The sequence below is a fragment of the Sander vitreus genome, chromosome 24 (assembly GCF_031162955.1).
Source record: "Sander vitreus isolate 19-12246 chromosome 24, sanVit1, whole genome shotgun sequence".
Taxonomy (NCBI): Eukaryota; Metazoa; Chordata; class Actinopteri; order Perciformes; family Percidae; genus Sander; species Sander vitreus.
In genome coordinates, this window is record NC_135878.1 from 10318948 (window position 1) to 10336165 (window position 17218).

General features: G+C 42.5%; 1 protein-coding gene across 1 annotated transcript in view; it reads right to left on the reverse strand.

Moving 5' to 3' along the window:
• Positions 1-537: 537 nt before the first annotated feature.
• The window catches only part of LOC144512890 (prospero homeobox protein 1-like), a 38710-nt gene continuing 22029 nt past the window's right edge, over positions 538-17218 (reverse strand). The window contains exons 6-7 of the mRNA XM_078243858.1: positions 16473-16667; positions 538-2798 (exon numbers count right to left, since the gene is read on the reverse strand). Coding sequence (XP_078099984.1) covers positions 2613-2798; positions 16473-16667 — 381 coding nt within the window. The 3' untranslated portion in view covers positions 538-2612. The remainder of the gene's footprint in view (positions 2799-16472; positions 16668-17218) is intronic.

Genomic DNA, 17218 nt, shown 5'->3' on the forward strand with positions numbered 1-17218 from the left:
GCCCCTGCCTCTTTGTACTGGCTAATCTAGGCGTCAGCAGCTTTTTGAGGCTTTTGTGCTGACAATAATCACACAGCGCTCCTCTTTTCAATTCATCAGCAACAACAACAAGGGATCACATGTCCCCTATACAGAATCAAGAGAGAGTGAGAGGGAGAGAGGGAGCGAGGGAGGGCATGAACAGAGTTAAAGTGGCCATCATGTTGCCTAGTTACTGCTTGCGTTGATGGCGATTTGGTGTGTGTGGGCAGGCACATGCAAACGGTCAACGCCCTCTACACCTCTGCTGAGCGCAAATAGAAAAGAAAAGTACAATTACACAGTTCCTTTTTCAAAGAATAATTTATTTCGTGTTGCAGTGTAATGGATAAACAATGAGTAAACCACTGGTCAAATCTGTAGCAAGCATTAATAATAATCATCAGAATAACATTAATTGGAATAATTATTTCAATTATAAATAATAACAATATCAGAGTGATCAGAGTCATTATTACATCTATACAAGCTACAAATATCAGCATTTTGTCCTATGTCTTTTTGTTTACTGCTGTTAAAACCTTAAACACTTCACACACATGACCTGGCCGGGGCAGCTGCCCGTCTGTGCCACCCAGAGCAAAGAGAAAGATCTATTTTTTCCAATAGTGGTTTGGTAACTCAAGGTGACTTCCAGTTTCAAGGTTCTCAGCACGAAACAGGGTTAAAATGAGACATTTTGACACCTCTGAATGTATGAGCTTAATTTTAAGAACGGCTGATTGTACCACGGTTAGTCGCCAGTGTTTTGAGTGCTAAAATCCTCTGTGCAAGTGTTTGAGTCCAGTCAGTACTTGTGTATTGCCAAAGGTTAGCCTGTCCCAGAGCACCATGAAGAATGATTCTTGTGTGTTGTATCATGTGGGAATGACGTGCTGCTTAGAAAGGGATCTACGAAGCACATGGAACTGGAATGAATGGTTTGGTTCCTGGTCATTGTTACAAAATGATGATTCAAATACGTTTACAACAATGATTTACAATACAGTGAATCCACTTCGCATGAAATCACAAATTGATGTAAATGTGATATTTTTTTTTTTTTCTTTTTTCTTTTTCTTCAGATTAGGATTTTGAATGTTCTGAGAAACAAATGAAGCATCCAACACAGATTATATAAAAAAAGAAATGAATACCAAAATTGTTACAGCACTAACATGTCCACAATGTGTCCTGAATGTATCCAGCATCAGTGCTATATATTGAAAATATTATAAATAAACCAGTAGTAGTTGGACCAGATACAGTATTAGCCTATCACAGATGTATTTCTCTGTCAGATGTTGAATGAGAAACAGTGTCACTGTTACATAGTTTGTCCACCAGAAATCACTGAAATTACTGACCTTGTCAGTACAAAACTTTGTCACATATCATACATAACAACATTTTAATTAAAAAAATGTCTGTAAGTAAAAACAACGAAAAAAAGGGGGCCATTCTCGTGTCAATATCAGCATGTATCATGTTGGTCAGGCTGTAGTAATTTAGTGAAATAATTGTGGTAACTGAGGTTAACGTCTCAATCTGATTCATGACGGCTTAAAATAAAATGCACATACAGTTTGTCTAATGTCTGAATGACCTATTTTTCTGATATTGTAAAAACGGGACTCATAGTCTCTAGATCTCAGAGATATATATATAAAAGAAGGGGTTTTGTCTTCGATGCTCTGGGTGCCTGAATGCAACATGAGCCAAGAGGGGCAATGTGGGAAGGGTGTGGCAGGGAGAGCCACAGTCAGAACAAACACCCAGTACGTCTCGGTACAGTAAAAAGAGCGAGTAATAAAAAGAGGAGGGGAAAAAAAGAAGGGAAATAAACAACAACTAAGTGTATCCATGTCCAGTTTGTCTGGGTTCAGGTGAGGATTTGGGAATGCTACTGTGCGATCCTATTCAAGAGGTGTGTGTTTGTGGTTGTGTGTGCATGGGTATCTATGCGATTGACTGAGGGTTTATAGTGAAGAGGCTGTACGCTTATACAAAGAAGAAAAAAAATGCAGAAACATCACCTTTTTTTTTTTTTTTTCTCCAAAAATGTCCATGTAACTCAAAAACATCCACAATAAAAAGTTTTTCTTTATATATTATATTCTTTATATTTAGTTTGCTCCCCACCCCAAGCTGAAGATTGATCCATCATCTTCCTCATACCTTTGTTCTTCCAGAGAAGGACGAAGAGCGAGCTCGGACGAGGTGGCGGAGAAAGAGAAGATGGGGTTTTCGGCAACGAGGAGCTTTTTTGTAAGTGCAAGGATTCCCACTGCTTTGCTTTTAATTGGTAAAAGTCTCAACACAATATCTTAATTTCAGTATTGTCTGACTCTTGAGCCCGCTACCTCATTCAAGAGAACTATTTGTTTTTTTTTCTGTATAAAACATTTTGAGGGCAGGCTTGTGTTTTAAATGTTGGGCTGACTAAAAAACAACCACCAAAAAACCTCTCCAGAAGCATCGCGTCATGAACATCAAAACGCATTTTTACTGAAGGCCTCAACCTAACTTTCTTACAGTCTTCTCACGGTCCTCGGAGGTTTGTCTTACTCGCTGTGTTTCCTTCCTCGCCCTAGTCAGTCATGGAGGAGTTCTTGTAGACAGTTGGGGGATTTGAAGACATCGGGAACCTCGCTGTCTAGTTTGCAGATCACCTTGTAGATGGCCTTCTTCCAGGACGGGTCTGCGTCCTTTCCAGCCACGATGGCGTTGAAGAACTCGCGCAAAGTCACCTGGGACACCTCCAGAAATCGTTCAGGAACCTGAAGGAGAAAAAGGGGAAAAGGAAGTGGGCAAAGGAAGAGCAAAGGAGGTAGAAAGAAAAAGGAAATCATTTTATGCCCACTTGACTGATTGTTTGAACTGAAAAAATAACCTCCCTTCAATCAACATTCCCTTTCTTGTCCTACGTTCAAAGCTACAATACAGTATTTACGCTAAAAATACAGAACTGTGTTACTTCTGTATTCGAGCATGTGTAGGTGGAGTACATACACATAGTAGAAAGTACCTTGAGGGAATGATATGTTCAAAGGTTTTTGGACACCTGAACACTACACCCATACAGTATGTGCCATGGTCATTGAAAGACAATATCCTGTCAAAAAAAGACCTCCAGGAGACATCCCCATCTAAAATCACAATTGAAATGCAAACCTCTTCAAATACAGATTGCTTTTAGAAAAGTGTTTAGTCAAGAATTAGGTTATAAGTGTGCGTGTGTTTCAGGTGTCCATATATTACTATTCCTGTACCAAGTTCTTCTTCAGCTGTCAACTTCCCCTAAATGTACTTCCCCTTTCTTAAAAGCCCCCAGCTGTGTGTGTGTTTGGTGTCGAGCGTTCCTTATGCACACACTCACACATGACAGATGACACACTCAGTCCTTGACAATGGCAGGTGAACAGTTGTCTGTGATCTGTCACTGTGTGTGTGTGTGTGGGTTTGTTTGTGTGTGTGTGTGTGGGTGTAGTAGTTTAAACAAGAACGAAGAGATTGCAGGGATCCAATTGTCCTTTCCACATGCATAAATGTACTGTCATCACAAAGTGTGTGTGTGTGTGTGTGTGTGTGTGTGTGTGTGTGTGTGTGTGTGTGTGTGTGTGTGTGTGTGTGTGTGTGTAGGTTTTAATGCTGTGTGTGTGCTCATAGAAGTGTTGGACAGCAGCAGAACAACGGCACACATACACACATTTTTCATTCTTTTTTCTCTGCCCTTTTCTCCCGGGGGCAAGATCATACAAAGACACTAAACAACCTGACTAGGATTCTCTCCCCCCTCTCTTTTTTTTCTTTGTCTCTTTTTCTTGCATGCAGATGCACACACACACGCACGCAAACACACACACGCGGGAGACTGACTCTTCCAGACGAGGTGCATGCTCCTATACACCCCAACAAACTCTCACACACACCTAGAGGACGACAGAGTGCCGTCTGGGTGTAACACCGTCATGCGTGGCAGGACATGCCAAGGTTAGTCGCCACAAGAACGGATGAATCACCCCTCACACACACACACACACACACACACACACACACACACACGCACACGCACACACACACCCTAAATGATTCCCTGGACTCTCATAAACTCTACCCTAGTCTACCCTCACCTACACTCTCTCTCTTTTTAGCTGGCCCCTTGAGACCACAGTTATTTCAATGAGGCCCTCTGTCACTGTCTTGCTACAGACACTACTGTACACACACAGACACACATGCTCTTTCTTACACACACACACACACACACACACACACACACAAAGATTCAACTTAGTAGGTGATATGTACGCCGATGCAGACATGGTAGATTTTAGACGGAAAGGTTACAGTTTTTAATTTTGTAGTTTTGCCAGTTTTTTCCTGTCAGTTATGGTCACATCGTACACACCAGAGTGATTGCTTGCATCTGGGAACATGGCAAAGTCGCTATAACAAAGTCCAACAGGGTAAGCAAAAGTGGTTGTAAACATGGCAGATCACCTAAACCACTTCATTTGGAGGTAAAACCGAAACGGGAGCGTTTTGAAAATGTCAGAGTCAATCCCTCATTGCAACTACCGCAAGCTCGATAAGTCGGTCCATAAACTGTGATGAATGTTTACAACAAACAGTTCTTCCAGTTTAAAGATCAGATTGTCTGACTGCTCCTATTTCTTCCCATCGGTCTCCTTTTTACTGCATTTGAGAACTCATCAATTGACTTGGCGAGTACAGTGTTATTATTAGAGATAGGAATGATGGCCATGACTATAACAAAAATATGACCCCAGTTGTAACGAATGGGAATTATTATCCTTCTTAATAAAAGTTTAAAAAAATAAGCAAGGGTTTAATCATTAAACCTCAGCAGGTGCCAACATATTTTAGGCTAAACCTTTTTTGTTTCATTTGTTCTTAATAGTTGCTGAATCTGCCCACTGGGACAAATAAAAGTTGAAACCTGAGCTTGATCTTGAATATGAATGTGCCTTTGCGGCGTCCTCTCCCTTCTGGATTACATCTCTTCATCTTTAAGTTGTTCAAATTTCCTCTTATCTTAAAAAACAAAAAGGCAAATCCACTCTAACATCTTCCCAGAACTCTTTTTCTTTTTTTTACCTCCTTGCTTGATATTGAGTGATCTTCATTAACACCTAACATGCAGGGGTGTGGCTACAAAATCTGACTGAATGTTGGTCTTTAGCAAATTCCCTTGACTCTGCTTTGGCTGTGTGCAATTGAGATATCAAACGCAAAGAGCTGTAAAAAAACAAAACAAAAACAAAAACAATTTTTTTTAAAAAACTCCACGCACAGTGACTTTGACCTAGAAGTGCCCCGGCCTTAGCGTTTCTGTGTTGCAGCTCTGGCACTGCCTTGTTCAGCATGATGATTGGTGTGTTTTTAAAATGTTTCAGGGCGGCGTGCGTCATCATCGCAGTGGTGAGATGACTCAAAGTGCTGAAACAAGACGACGACGGGGAGAGAAAAAGGACACCGCTGATTCACAGAGAGGTAGGAGGAAACACAAGCAGAAAGAATGAAATGAAGCAGGGAGGATATTGTGTGTTTGGTATCAGCTCAACTGGACAAACACACACACACACACACACACACACACACACACACACACACACACACACACACACACTTGGGTCCAGATGCCCAGAATTGTCTGGCCGTCGTTAATCAGTCCAGTAAAGAGATCTAAATTAGGCTATCATCAATACAGATGGGCCTGTTTCCCCCCATGTGTGTATGTGTTCCAAGAGATGACGGACAGAGGAGGGAGAGTGAGGATGAGAGAAAGGAAAGACACGAGGAAAAAAGAGGAAGGGAGGGCGTCCCAGTAGGCCTCTTTGTTGTGCAGCGATGTAGAGATTTACAGGCTCTTGTCATGTGTGTGTGTGTGTGTGTGTGTGTGTGTGTGTGTTTGTGTGTGATTTACTCCTGGCTTGGATCTCGATATTGCGTCTAGTGGCCAGGAGAGAGAGAGAGCAAGCAAGGAATGGGGTAAGTGAGAAAGAGAAAGAAAGATAGAGAGGAAGAAAGACACTTGGTTCCCAGTAAACATAATTCGCATGATTGCTCCGGTTTGGTGGGTAAATATTGGATGAAGGGAGGCTCAATTACTTTCTCTTCACACACACACACACACACACACACACACACACACACACACACACACAGACGCACAGCACACACACATAGGACAAGAGCCTGTAAATCTCTACATCGCGGCCCAACAAAGAGGCCTACTGGGACGCCCTCCCTTCCTCTTTTTTTTTTTTTTCCTAGTCTCTTTCCTTTCACTCATCCTCACTCTCCCTTCACCCTCCTCCTCCTCTGTCCATCAACTCTGTGAAATGTAGTTGTTTGAGAAATCATAAACTTCCTGTTACTGTCCGTGTTTATTATACATCGCAAGCAAGCTCATCACACCTTTTTTTTAAGGTATTTGAAGTGAAAAGTTCTCTGTGCACTGTTGTGTTAATATATTAAACCACAATTACTGTAAAAAAAACTATTTCATGAATATACATATGAATTTAACCGCTCAATGTTGCTACAGATCTTTCACGGGATTTGCAGCTCAAAATATTGTAGTTTTTGCCCTTTTCCTGGAAAAAAACAATCTTGTGTATTCTACGACTCTAGTAACAACAGTAGCAGCTGCTTGTTTGCAATACACAGAGGAAGAATGAGCATTACAAAGACAAAAGATCGCCACCTGCAGAAACTCAAACCATCACTAGAAAACCTTAAGTGCAGCAACAGCACAGCCATAAGCACTTAGCAACAGTGACGTCTGCTTTGCTAATTTAGTCATTTCTTACAGTGCAGACCACGAGCACAAAAGGGCAGTGTTGCACTAAAACGTATTTTTAGAATAAAGGAGAGCCCTTTATAAGTAGGTTACTTTTTTATGAATACACTGCCCCATTTTAACACATCCAAAATAGAAAAATAAAAACTTAACATAGACTTAAGTTACACACTCATGTGGAACATAAGCCGTCATCACCCAGAGAATACTTTTCATGGAGAGTATCCTCCCTTTATTTATCCAGACAGCGTGTCACGACAGCACATTCAGTCACTCACACAAGATGCGTGCTGATCATCTTCTCTAATGTGATATTAATGTGTGTGTGTGTGTGTGTGTGTGCACTGTTCATTCTGTACCAAAATCAAATTCTACCAATTCCTTTACTGCAATGAGAGGCTGTCTCCCATTCAGCTTTGGGTGAACTAATTCCAGCAATGCAGCTTCTTTCTAGAAATACAGTACACGTGTCAATATCTTAAAGGGAAAACACTGACGTTTTAAGATAATGACATAAGATCCTTAAAGCACGTTGTGTTTTTAGTGGAACTACAACAAAACTGGTTCTTCCATGTTTTAGGGCAACGTATTTAACTAAACTATATGTTTTTGCTGTGCGAGGTCACTGATCAATAGTGGCTTTTCTTGTTAAACCTCCTCTTAGCCTTCTTTTATTCCTTTGCACCCTTAAGCCTTCTCCCTTCACCTCCACAAGCAACCTCTGCTTCACCTTCTCTTCTTTTCTATCCAACACAGGTTACTCATTTACCCTCTCTCATCCCATCCCCACCTCCCTCCTTCCTCACTTCCTGCCTCCTCTCCTCTCTCGTGAATATAAGCCCCTCCGCTGTCTCCTGCATGTATTACTACTTTTCCTCTTCACGCTGGCAACATGAGACTGATGGAGACGTCTGGGCTGTGTGCGTGTCCTCAGTTGACTCTGTTCACCTCTCCATACGTCTTTCCACCCATCCCTCTGTTTCCTTTCCATCCTCACCCGCCGTCTTGCACAAAAGGAAACACACACACTCCAGGCTCTTAAGAAATCACTGTGCAAACACCGCTATGTTAGATTCTCAAGGTGTACAAACAGAAGGAGACTGTATTTGTGCGTGTGTATGTGTGTGTGTGTGTGTGTGTGTGTGTGGGTGTGTTGTTCCTTCTCTATTTTACTCAGTCTTTCTACTTCCCTCCATTAGCGTCGGAGACGTTGGCAATGTTTACTGTGTGTGTGTACAATGGTTTAGCGTGTTGTTAAGCGTGATCATTGATACATTTTTCAGCTTGTTTGTCCCTTTTTAAACCATCTTTCTAATCTTGCTGCAAGATTATGCTCTTTGCTCCACACAGCATTTTGTTGCCATTCATTCGCTCTGTGGCCTTAGAGTTCCACTTTGCTGTTGGTCAGATGTATTTTTCTATCATCGAGACAATGCTGGAAGTCTAATGCGCTGCTCCTTCTGTTTGTGTGTGTGTGTGTGTGTGTGACTGAGTGGACATATGATTTTTGTGCCAACACACAAGCATCTGCTTCCTTTTTCCTCCTCTTCTCTCTCGCTCTCCCTCTCTTTCCCTGCTATCAGGTCTGGCTTACTACTTACTTACTGGCTGATCTAGGATAATGTAAGTGTGATAGACTTTGTAAAATGGTGTGCTTTTTCATGCACAATTGTGGACCACAAGCTTCTCCTGCTTTAGTGGTCGGGGGCTGAGCTGCAGTTCTAGCGGTGGACTCAAGTTTAGTCTATACCACGACTTTCCACTTCCGGGATTGCTCCGGTGCCGCAGGACTAGCCAGACCCTCCTCCGTTGCGCTGTGGAGGATGGTCTGGCAAAGCAAGACTAACTCAAGTCAGACTAAAGGCTCTGACACACCAACCTGACGGCCAAGCATCGGCAGAAAAGGCAGTCTGACTGATCAGTCGGCTCCCGTCTCTCAAAGAAGTGCCTCGGAACACACCGAAGCGACGCCGACTTAAGCGTACGTTCTGCGCATGTGCGAGACGTAATACGTCTCCATAACAGCAGGGCTAATCTGTATTGTCGCCCAAGAAATGAATCCCGGAAATGACGGGACATCTCTCTAGACCAGGGGTCACCAACACAGTGCCCGCAGGCAACAGGTAGCCCCCAAGGACCACATGAGTAGCCCTCAGGCCTGTTCTAAAAATGAAAATTGAACATTGATATTATCTGTTTCCCACCTTGTTAAGTCATTGTTGATAATTATTGATAATGAGAAATCATTAACGTGATCAGTGTCTTCACATAGATGACTATCATTAATCATTAATAATCATATATAACTAAAGGCAAACTGAGCAAATTTGTTATTTCAGAAGAGTGTATCAAACTGGTAGCCCTTCGTATGACTCGGTGCCCATGAAGTAGCTCTCATTTTCAAAAAGGTTGGTGACCCCTGCTCTAGACCTAGTAAACACAGAGCACGCTGTCGTCAGTCATTGTTTCATCAGAGAGTGTTGATAGTAGTTAAGAATGATCGTTGTTGTCATTACTCGCTGAACGGAAGAAAATACGATGGCTAGTAAGATACTGGCGTTATCAGCTCTCAGGCTTCTTCTTGTGGAAGAAGCACCGATTCGCTAGTCAAGGGCTAGCACTCCACCAATCAGATTGGTCATTGAGTCTGACTGCCCACTTGCAGATTCAACAAGTCAAATTGGCCAAAATGGATGCCTTCGGCTCCTCCGATTGACGATGGCACGAAACACGCCGAACAGACTCGGGTTGGTGTGTCAGAGCCTTAAAAAAATTAGGACTTCACACTTGACTTTCAGTCATTCAAGTCTTTTTGTCAGTTTTGACAAGGTAAAATCCAGGAACATCAAAATAAAGTAAAAAATAAATAAGATGATGACACCACCTTGAATATTTAATCATAAGGCCAAAGAAAGGACTTGGTCTTAGCTTTCCAAAAAGAATAACACAGCTTTGAAAAGAAAATGTTTATTGTATGTTCATTTTGTCATCATTCAGAAACCTGACAGACTTGCAAAGTGACTTATGAGTTGGACTCGCACTCAGGCATTTGACACTTGACCTGACAGTTGCGTTGGCTTTGACTTGATACTTGACTTTGACTTGCCCCAAAAGAGTTAAACACCGCTCTGGTTAGGGATTCAGTGCCTTGCTCAACGTTGTTTTAACTCTAGTTGTTCAGGTATAGGGGAGCAGTTCCTGCTGCACATGAATAGTACAGACCTGCTGTAAGGTGCTCTTTGACAGAGTCACCCTTTTTTGCACCAGGCAGATAGCAGCCATTCCAAAGCAAAGCAGGAAACAACTTGGAAATAATCAGCTGTATATGGTAAATAAATCCTTCTCTCTATCACAAAGCCTTTGCCAGCTGCCATTTACAGTAAAGTGTGAAAATAAAGGTACAAGTGGAGACTAGGGGTTCCTCCAGGACATCAGCAATATGTTTCCTTTCTCTGCTGCTCTTTTGTCAATCAGTCACTGATCTCACTGTCACCAGGACAATGGCAATAAAGTTTCTCTTTGTTCAGACTTCATGTGACTGAGAGGAAGGGTCTGCGTCCTGAGATTGCGTCTGTGTGTGTCTGTACTCACTATCTCATAAGTGTGTGCTCTTTTTGTGTTCAACCATTTATGTGCACGTCTTCGTATCTCAGCACGCTGCAGTTTGCGCGTGTCCGTTCATGCACGTGCTGTGCTTCCTTGGAATTGGTGCGTACGTTCTGTGTGTGTGTGTGTGTGTATATGTGTGTGTGTGTGTGTGTCACCCATAGAGGACAATAGCCTGGGTCATCTGACTGAGAGGCTGCAGACCACTAGTATCACATGACAGAGGCTGAAGGCCACGTCTTTGTTACCAGGCCTATTGTTAAAGCTAAGGAGACAGCTGGGGCAGGGGAAGGGAATCACTGCATGCACAACACACACACTCATATTCACACACACATACAGGAAGACTAGGCACACATGCACGCGCACGCACCCACCCACACACACACACACACACACACACACACACACCACCTCCTCGTGACTCCAATCAGTCTCAGTGACAAAGATGATGCCTTCTTCTTCTCAACTGGAATACTAAGACACACACTCTCCCTCTCTCACACACACACACACACACACACACACACACACACACACACACACACACACACACACACACACACACATACACATTGCAAGCAGATAGCTATATTTATAGTGACAGAAACTGGCAGGTGGCATTGTCTGTACCATACCGCTCTCTGTCAAGCAGCAACAGAGAGACAGAGACAGTGAGGAAGACTTTGTTACTCAGTGCTTATACTTGCTTAATGATATTAAGTGACAGCAACAAAGAATGTGTATTCAACCTTGTTTAAAAAAAAAAAAAAGTATGTTTATACTCCTGGCAACTAAAGCACAAATAACTTTTTTTGGTTCTGTTTGGGCAATTGAGAGCTCTTGGTTAAGGTTAGTGAAAGATTGACGTCTTGGTTGAAAAGATGCTGACCTTTAAGATTTAAGATTTAACATGTGAGCAAAACCAGGATCTTTTCTTACAGTAATGTTAACCAAGTGTTTCAGGAGCCTGTAGCCAACAATATGTCGCAGGATGCAAATCCCTGTCTACAGTGTCAAAACCTCAAGCTTTGTAGGTTCGTCCACCCACCTTGACCTACAAATACATGAAATGTATTTGGCAAAGCAAATTAGGAGCACAAAAACACATTTTGTAGGAGACCAGGTCGCATCTAAGTCTGGTCAAATTGATATGAAGCAGTTTTACTGCATAATTATAGTAGAAGTCATTAGTTCTACACTGGTTGTTTATGGGAATCCCTTAATCTGAACTGATTCCGCTGAGACACATGAATGATTTGTATTTTAATTTTGGAGAGTTTTGTTGTGCCGTGGCAGTCTAAAATTCAGTTTCAGGTGTATTTTAAGGGGAACATTAAATACTTGGTATAAATAGTCAAATTAAAGACACAAAAAGCTGGTGTCTCTAGTAGTAAAAGGCTTCAAAATACAACATTGCATGAACCCTGTAAGATGTAGTAATTGCCCGAAGCTCTACGCTCCGAATGAGGGAGACAGGTGTAGTGTGTGTGTGTGTGTGTGTGTGTGTGTGTGTGCGCGCGCCTTCTGGGTAGGTTACAAATAGAAGACATAAAAAGGCGAGGACAACAGAAAGACAGACGAGACACCAGGAGAAAAAAATAAAATAAACTTAAGGCTAATGGTTGAGACGGATGAATATTTAATATTTTGGTGTGTGTCGACTGATTACCCAAATGATGAAAAACAGCCTATCAGCATTGGGCATAATAAAAAAAACAAAATACCAAATACCGAAACCCAAATTTCAGCACCAAGGCATTTATTTGAAGCTGCAGAGCTTTTTCTATGCCAAGCAAGAATCTGACAGAAAGCCCACTTTGAGAATCGATTACTGAGAGACTAGCTTGGCCCGTTTTTTTTCAATGGACTCGTATGAAGAGGAAGCGGATAAGATGAGAGAATAGATGAATAAGGAGAGAAAAAGGATGACAAAGAATCTGAAAAGGTGGAGAAAGCCATGAGAAGTTTAGCCTTTGATAAAGTGTGCAGCTTATGAAACCAGATAGCCCTGAAATGTGAGTGTGTGACCACTCTGTGGCCTCCAGGTGTGTGTGTGTGTGTGTGTGTGTGTGTGTGTGTGTGTGTCTGTCGTTCAAAGTCAAAGGGCAAATTTTGGTAGCAGCCACACCCACCTTTCAAGGCAGGGTATCTCTGCTCTGCTCTTTCAGATGAGCACAAATCAGTATCTGTGCGAGAAGTATGTGTGTGTGTGAGCATATGTGTGTAAATGTTAGAGGCGCAGCTGTGCCATCGTTTGGTGCTGACAGAGGCAGCGAGGATCCTTGAACTGGAAAGCTGAGAACGTCCTCTAGAAGGCTTCCTAAAAACGTCTCATTGTCCCTCTTCAGCCGACACACACACACACACACACACACACACACACACACACACACACGCACACACACACACCGACATATGACAACTGCATCCCTTTCTATGCTCTCTGCCTCTATCCTTCCACTTCACATTCATCTTTAGGTTGTGCGTTTTGTGTGTGGGATCGGCCGAGTGTGCATGTGCTCTGGCATGTCTAAGTCACCACTGTAATCGCACCAAAACTTTAACGCACATACACACACACACACACACACACACACACACACACACACACACTCACAAGTTAAGAGTGCCATGCCCAATGCTGCAATCTGTTCTCAATATAAAAAAGAAAAAGAGGAAACGTTTCCCTTCCTCTTGGCAGAAGGTAGAAGCTGACACCTTTCCCTGAGTGTCCTGGCAAAGAAAATCTCTCTCTGTCTCTTTTTGTTTTCCCTCTTTCTTTTTTTTTTGAAGATGAGACTATTCCCCATTTCCTTTCCCATTCTCCAGCCTCCTTCCTTTCTTTGCCTTCCTCATTAGTTTGTGGGCAGAGCTGCAATTAGGACAACATTGTTGCAGTGACGGGGGGTGGGGGAAGAGGGGATGGGATGAAGGAGAGAGGAGACAGTAAGGATGGAGAGAGAGAGCGGGGTAAACAAGAAAGAAGAGTTGAAAGAATGTGGCTGGAGAGGAGAGGAGGAGGTAATTAATGAAGCTGCTATAATTACTGGGGCCTGTTTACGCCAACTTTGAAAGACAACACACACACACACACACACACACACACACACGCAATCTCCCGGCAAATTACACTCACCTTTCCACAGTAATAATCTACAATGACTATTTAAAATGCTGGCCATGTACATTAACTAATGACACAAGCCTTTTTTTCAACCCATCAAACCAAAGAACATTTTCTTATTCCACCATGTAGACAGTGTTGACAAAGATTAAGTTATTTTTTAACAAGAAAAACATAATAAATGCAAATTATTTAACCTTTCAAGGCCTTCCTTTGGCAGGTCATTTGACAAATAGCTGATTTTTGTAGGAGGAATAAAAGCGGGCATAAAGATGAGAAGAGGATGACAGTAGATCAAGAGACAAATAAAAGCATTTCGAGACGGAGGGGAGAGGAAAAGAGAGGCAAGAGATGCGAGTCAGGAGGAGTTAAGAATGGGATGAAGGAGAAAGGGAAAGAAGAGTGGCGGACTGAAAGAGAAAAGGACAAAATGAGAGAAGGGGAAAGCAGCAGGGGACAGAGAGGGAGGAGGGGACAAAGCTAAATGAAAGAGGGACAGGAGGAGAAGAGGATAAGGAGAGGAGGTGACGAAGAGAGCATATTGACAGAGGACAGACTTAGCAGGAAGGGTGGGAGGAAGGAGAAGGGAGCAAGGAAAGAGCAAAAAGAAGAGGAAGGAAGGGATGAGAGGAGGTGGGTGTGATGGGGGACAAACCAAGGTGGAACTCTGATGATGCTAAATTTGGCAAAATGAGAAGGTGTGTGTGTGTGTGTGTGTGTGTGTGTGTGTGTGTCGGGAGACTTGCTGAATCGGCTGTGGTTCCAGTTTCACGCCTCTGAGTTTGACGGAGCGAGAGAGAGAGAGAGCGAGCGAGAGAGAGAGCGAGCGAGAGAGAGAGAGAGAGAGAGAGAGAGAGAGAGAGAGAGAGAGAGAGAGAGAGAGAGAGAGAGCGAGAGAGCGCGAGAGAGAGAGAGAGAGAGAGAGTCCCTAGCCGGTAATGTTCCCCTTAGGGCGGGCGGACGAAAGGATAGAGGGATGGAAGGAGGGAGGTGAAGGAAGAGAAGGAAGCAGACAGGGAAGGGGACAAAGTACGGGAAGAAAATGTATACCTACCTTTGCAAACACACTTTATTGCACAAAGGACACACATGTTGTTTTACTGATGTCCTTATCAGCATCTCTACTGATTACAATTATACGTTAGAGGACAGCGAATTAGGCCCTTAACTACAAGTCTTTATTATTATTGATTTCAGTTTCCATTCATCTCAGGACGTGCAAAGACTTGAAGGTAGAGGCCTTCATGAGTCTGGTCTCAGCAAGTACTGTAACAACCAGACTTGAGTTAAGAATTGGGTCCTGGTTGGGTCCCATGTTGTTCCTGTGAGTCTCGAGTCTGTGGGTTAATGTGTCTTATACCCATAGACTGTATAAAAAAAGCGTATACCCCATTGCAGGAGAAACATGTGTTTTTGTGCTGCTGGTGTTGGTATTTCCTCTCTATTTGGATCTGTTCAGGTCAACCACGTTTGGATTTGGGTCGAATTATTCTCAGACCGAGTCCTTTTTTGGATTGGAGTGTCTTTCTTTTAGAAAATGCTGAGGTTTTGGACCTTTGAAGACCACTACCTGAAGGTAGAGCTGAAACTATTCTAACTACGTATCACAAAAATACAGGCAGCTAAATGTTCATGTAATGGTTTGCCTGTCACAGTTTCTGGTTTCAAGTGTCTTTAAGTTGATTTTCATACTGCACTGAAATGACACTAATGGAGGTTTGGGAAATCACTTTAAAAAACGTATGGTATGCTTTTAAGATTTGTCGACACTAATTTAAAGTATATGGGTATGTGGTTGTTATGGTTCTCAAACTCCTGACCCCAATATGAACCCTATACTCCCTAAAAGTAACCCCACTAAAGGCCAAAGTAAACACATGTTTTGCATGTGCGTGTCTGTTTCCTGTACAGGCTCTTTACATACACACCTGTGAAAAGCTACCTGACTCTTGTTATGCAAAGCATGCAAAGTATTTGCTGTTCATTCCTCAAACATCATTTTTGTCTAATCTAATCTAACTCTTTATGCATTTAAGCTCCCACTAAGCTTTAACGTTTCTCTCCTTAAGCAAAAAAAAAAGAAGTTTGTGTGTGTCAGCAGTGAGATGTGTGTGCTAATGGATATCTAAATGCTGCTGATGTTACGTTGAATAGTTTAAGGGCCCTCAGGTCCCCTTAGACCAATATTGGGAGAGAAAAAGTGAGGGGGGGAATGTGACTTCTGAAAATCGCTTTGACAAGGACACCCGCGCCTCGAGCGACGTCCTCTTTCGCCTCATCGAACACACACAAACGTACACACACACACACACACACACACACACACACACATACTGCGACATCCACACCTCAGCAGAATTGTGAGGTGACTGTTGCGCTCTGAACAGCTGACTTGGTAGAGGACGTTTGTGTGAGTGTTTGAGAGACTTGTGCTGAATCCAGTTTTAAACGAGTTTGAAAAGTGAACTAGGAACAGTTTGTTAATGATGGGAGTCTTCATTAATTTTTAACGTTACTAGTTTTGAAAGAGTTTAGGGTTATTTAAGCATTAGTCTCACGTTGCCAGACGTTGCTCCACAGCGCTGTGAAGAAAGGTCTGGCACCACACATACATTCTAGGATAGGAGGAAAAAAAAGCCCATTCTGAGTAGTTTGCGTTTCTTTTTAAACCAATCAAAAATTTTGGTGGAAGGTTTGCACCCCGCAAAAGAAAACGCCATATCAAATATTAAATGAAGTTAACTGTTCACATAATACAGTAACATAAGCTACCATAAGCCCAGGCAACTATCCTGGAAATGTACTTCTGTTGATCCAGACCGTATACCGATACCCCCTTCAGTTTAAATGTAAACGCTGGAGTTCGATTTTGACACTACGACTGCAGCTTACCTCAAAGTCGTTGGCCTTGTTGTAGTGCATGTTGAGCGCCCTGAAGAGCTCGGCATCGCGGCCCACCACCAGCTCCTCTGAGGCGGTCACACCCTCGTTGATGGACTGCCGGGCAAACTTCTCCATCTGGATGTAGTAGAACTCCCTGAAGTTGCTGAACCATTTGATCAGCTGGGAGGTGATGCAGCGATTGAACTGCAGCGGAAGCAAAGAGAAAGAGAGTCAAATAAATGACACAACTGTAGCTGTTCTGGAAGTATTGAAACAAATGTATCTATTAAAAAAAAAAAAACTTTCATGGTGGGATGGAGTAGATTTAGTGCTGAATCTTTGATTGTGCTGTAGATTTATAATAGCACAGCCTGATGTTTGATTTGGCTCTTATTTGCATGGTGATTATCAAATTTGACTTGACCTGGGCCTTCCCTTGGATTATGGCACAACATCTGCGTATGAATTTACATACAGAGTGTATATTTCATGCAGATTTAGCTCTTCTTACATGGTTATACTACATTTGTTTCTTTAATAACACCCACACAGTTAAAAACTCCAAAATATTTCAATGTCTCCATCTCATTAGCTGCTGAAACACCTTGAGGGTCCTCGTTGGAAGAAAAAAAGAGAAAGAAATCGTCCCCTGGATACCTTCTAGTCAAACAAGAATGACCCAAATATTGTCTTGTTGTTATGCCATCATGGGCTTTTGGTCTGAGCCGAACCAACATTAAACAACTCTCATCAAA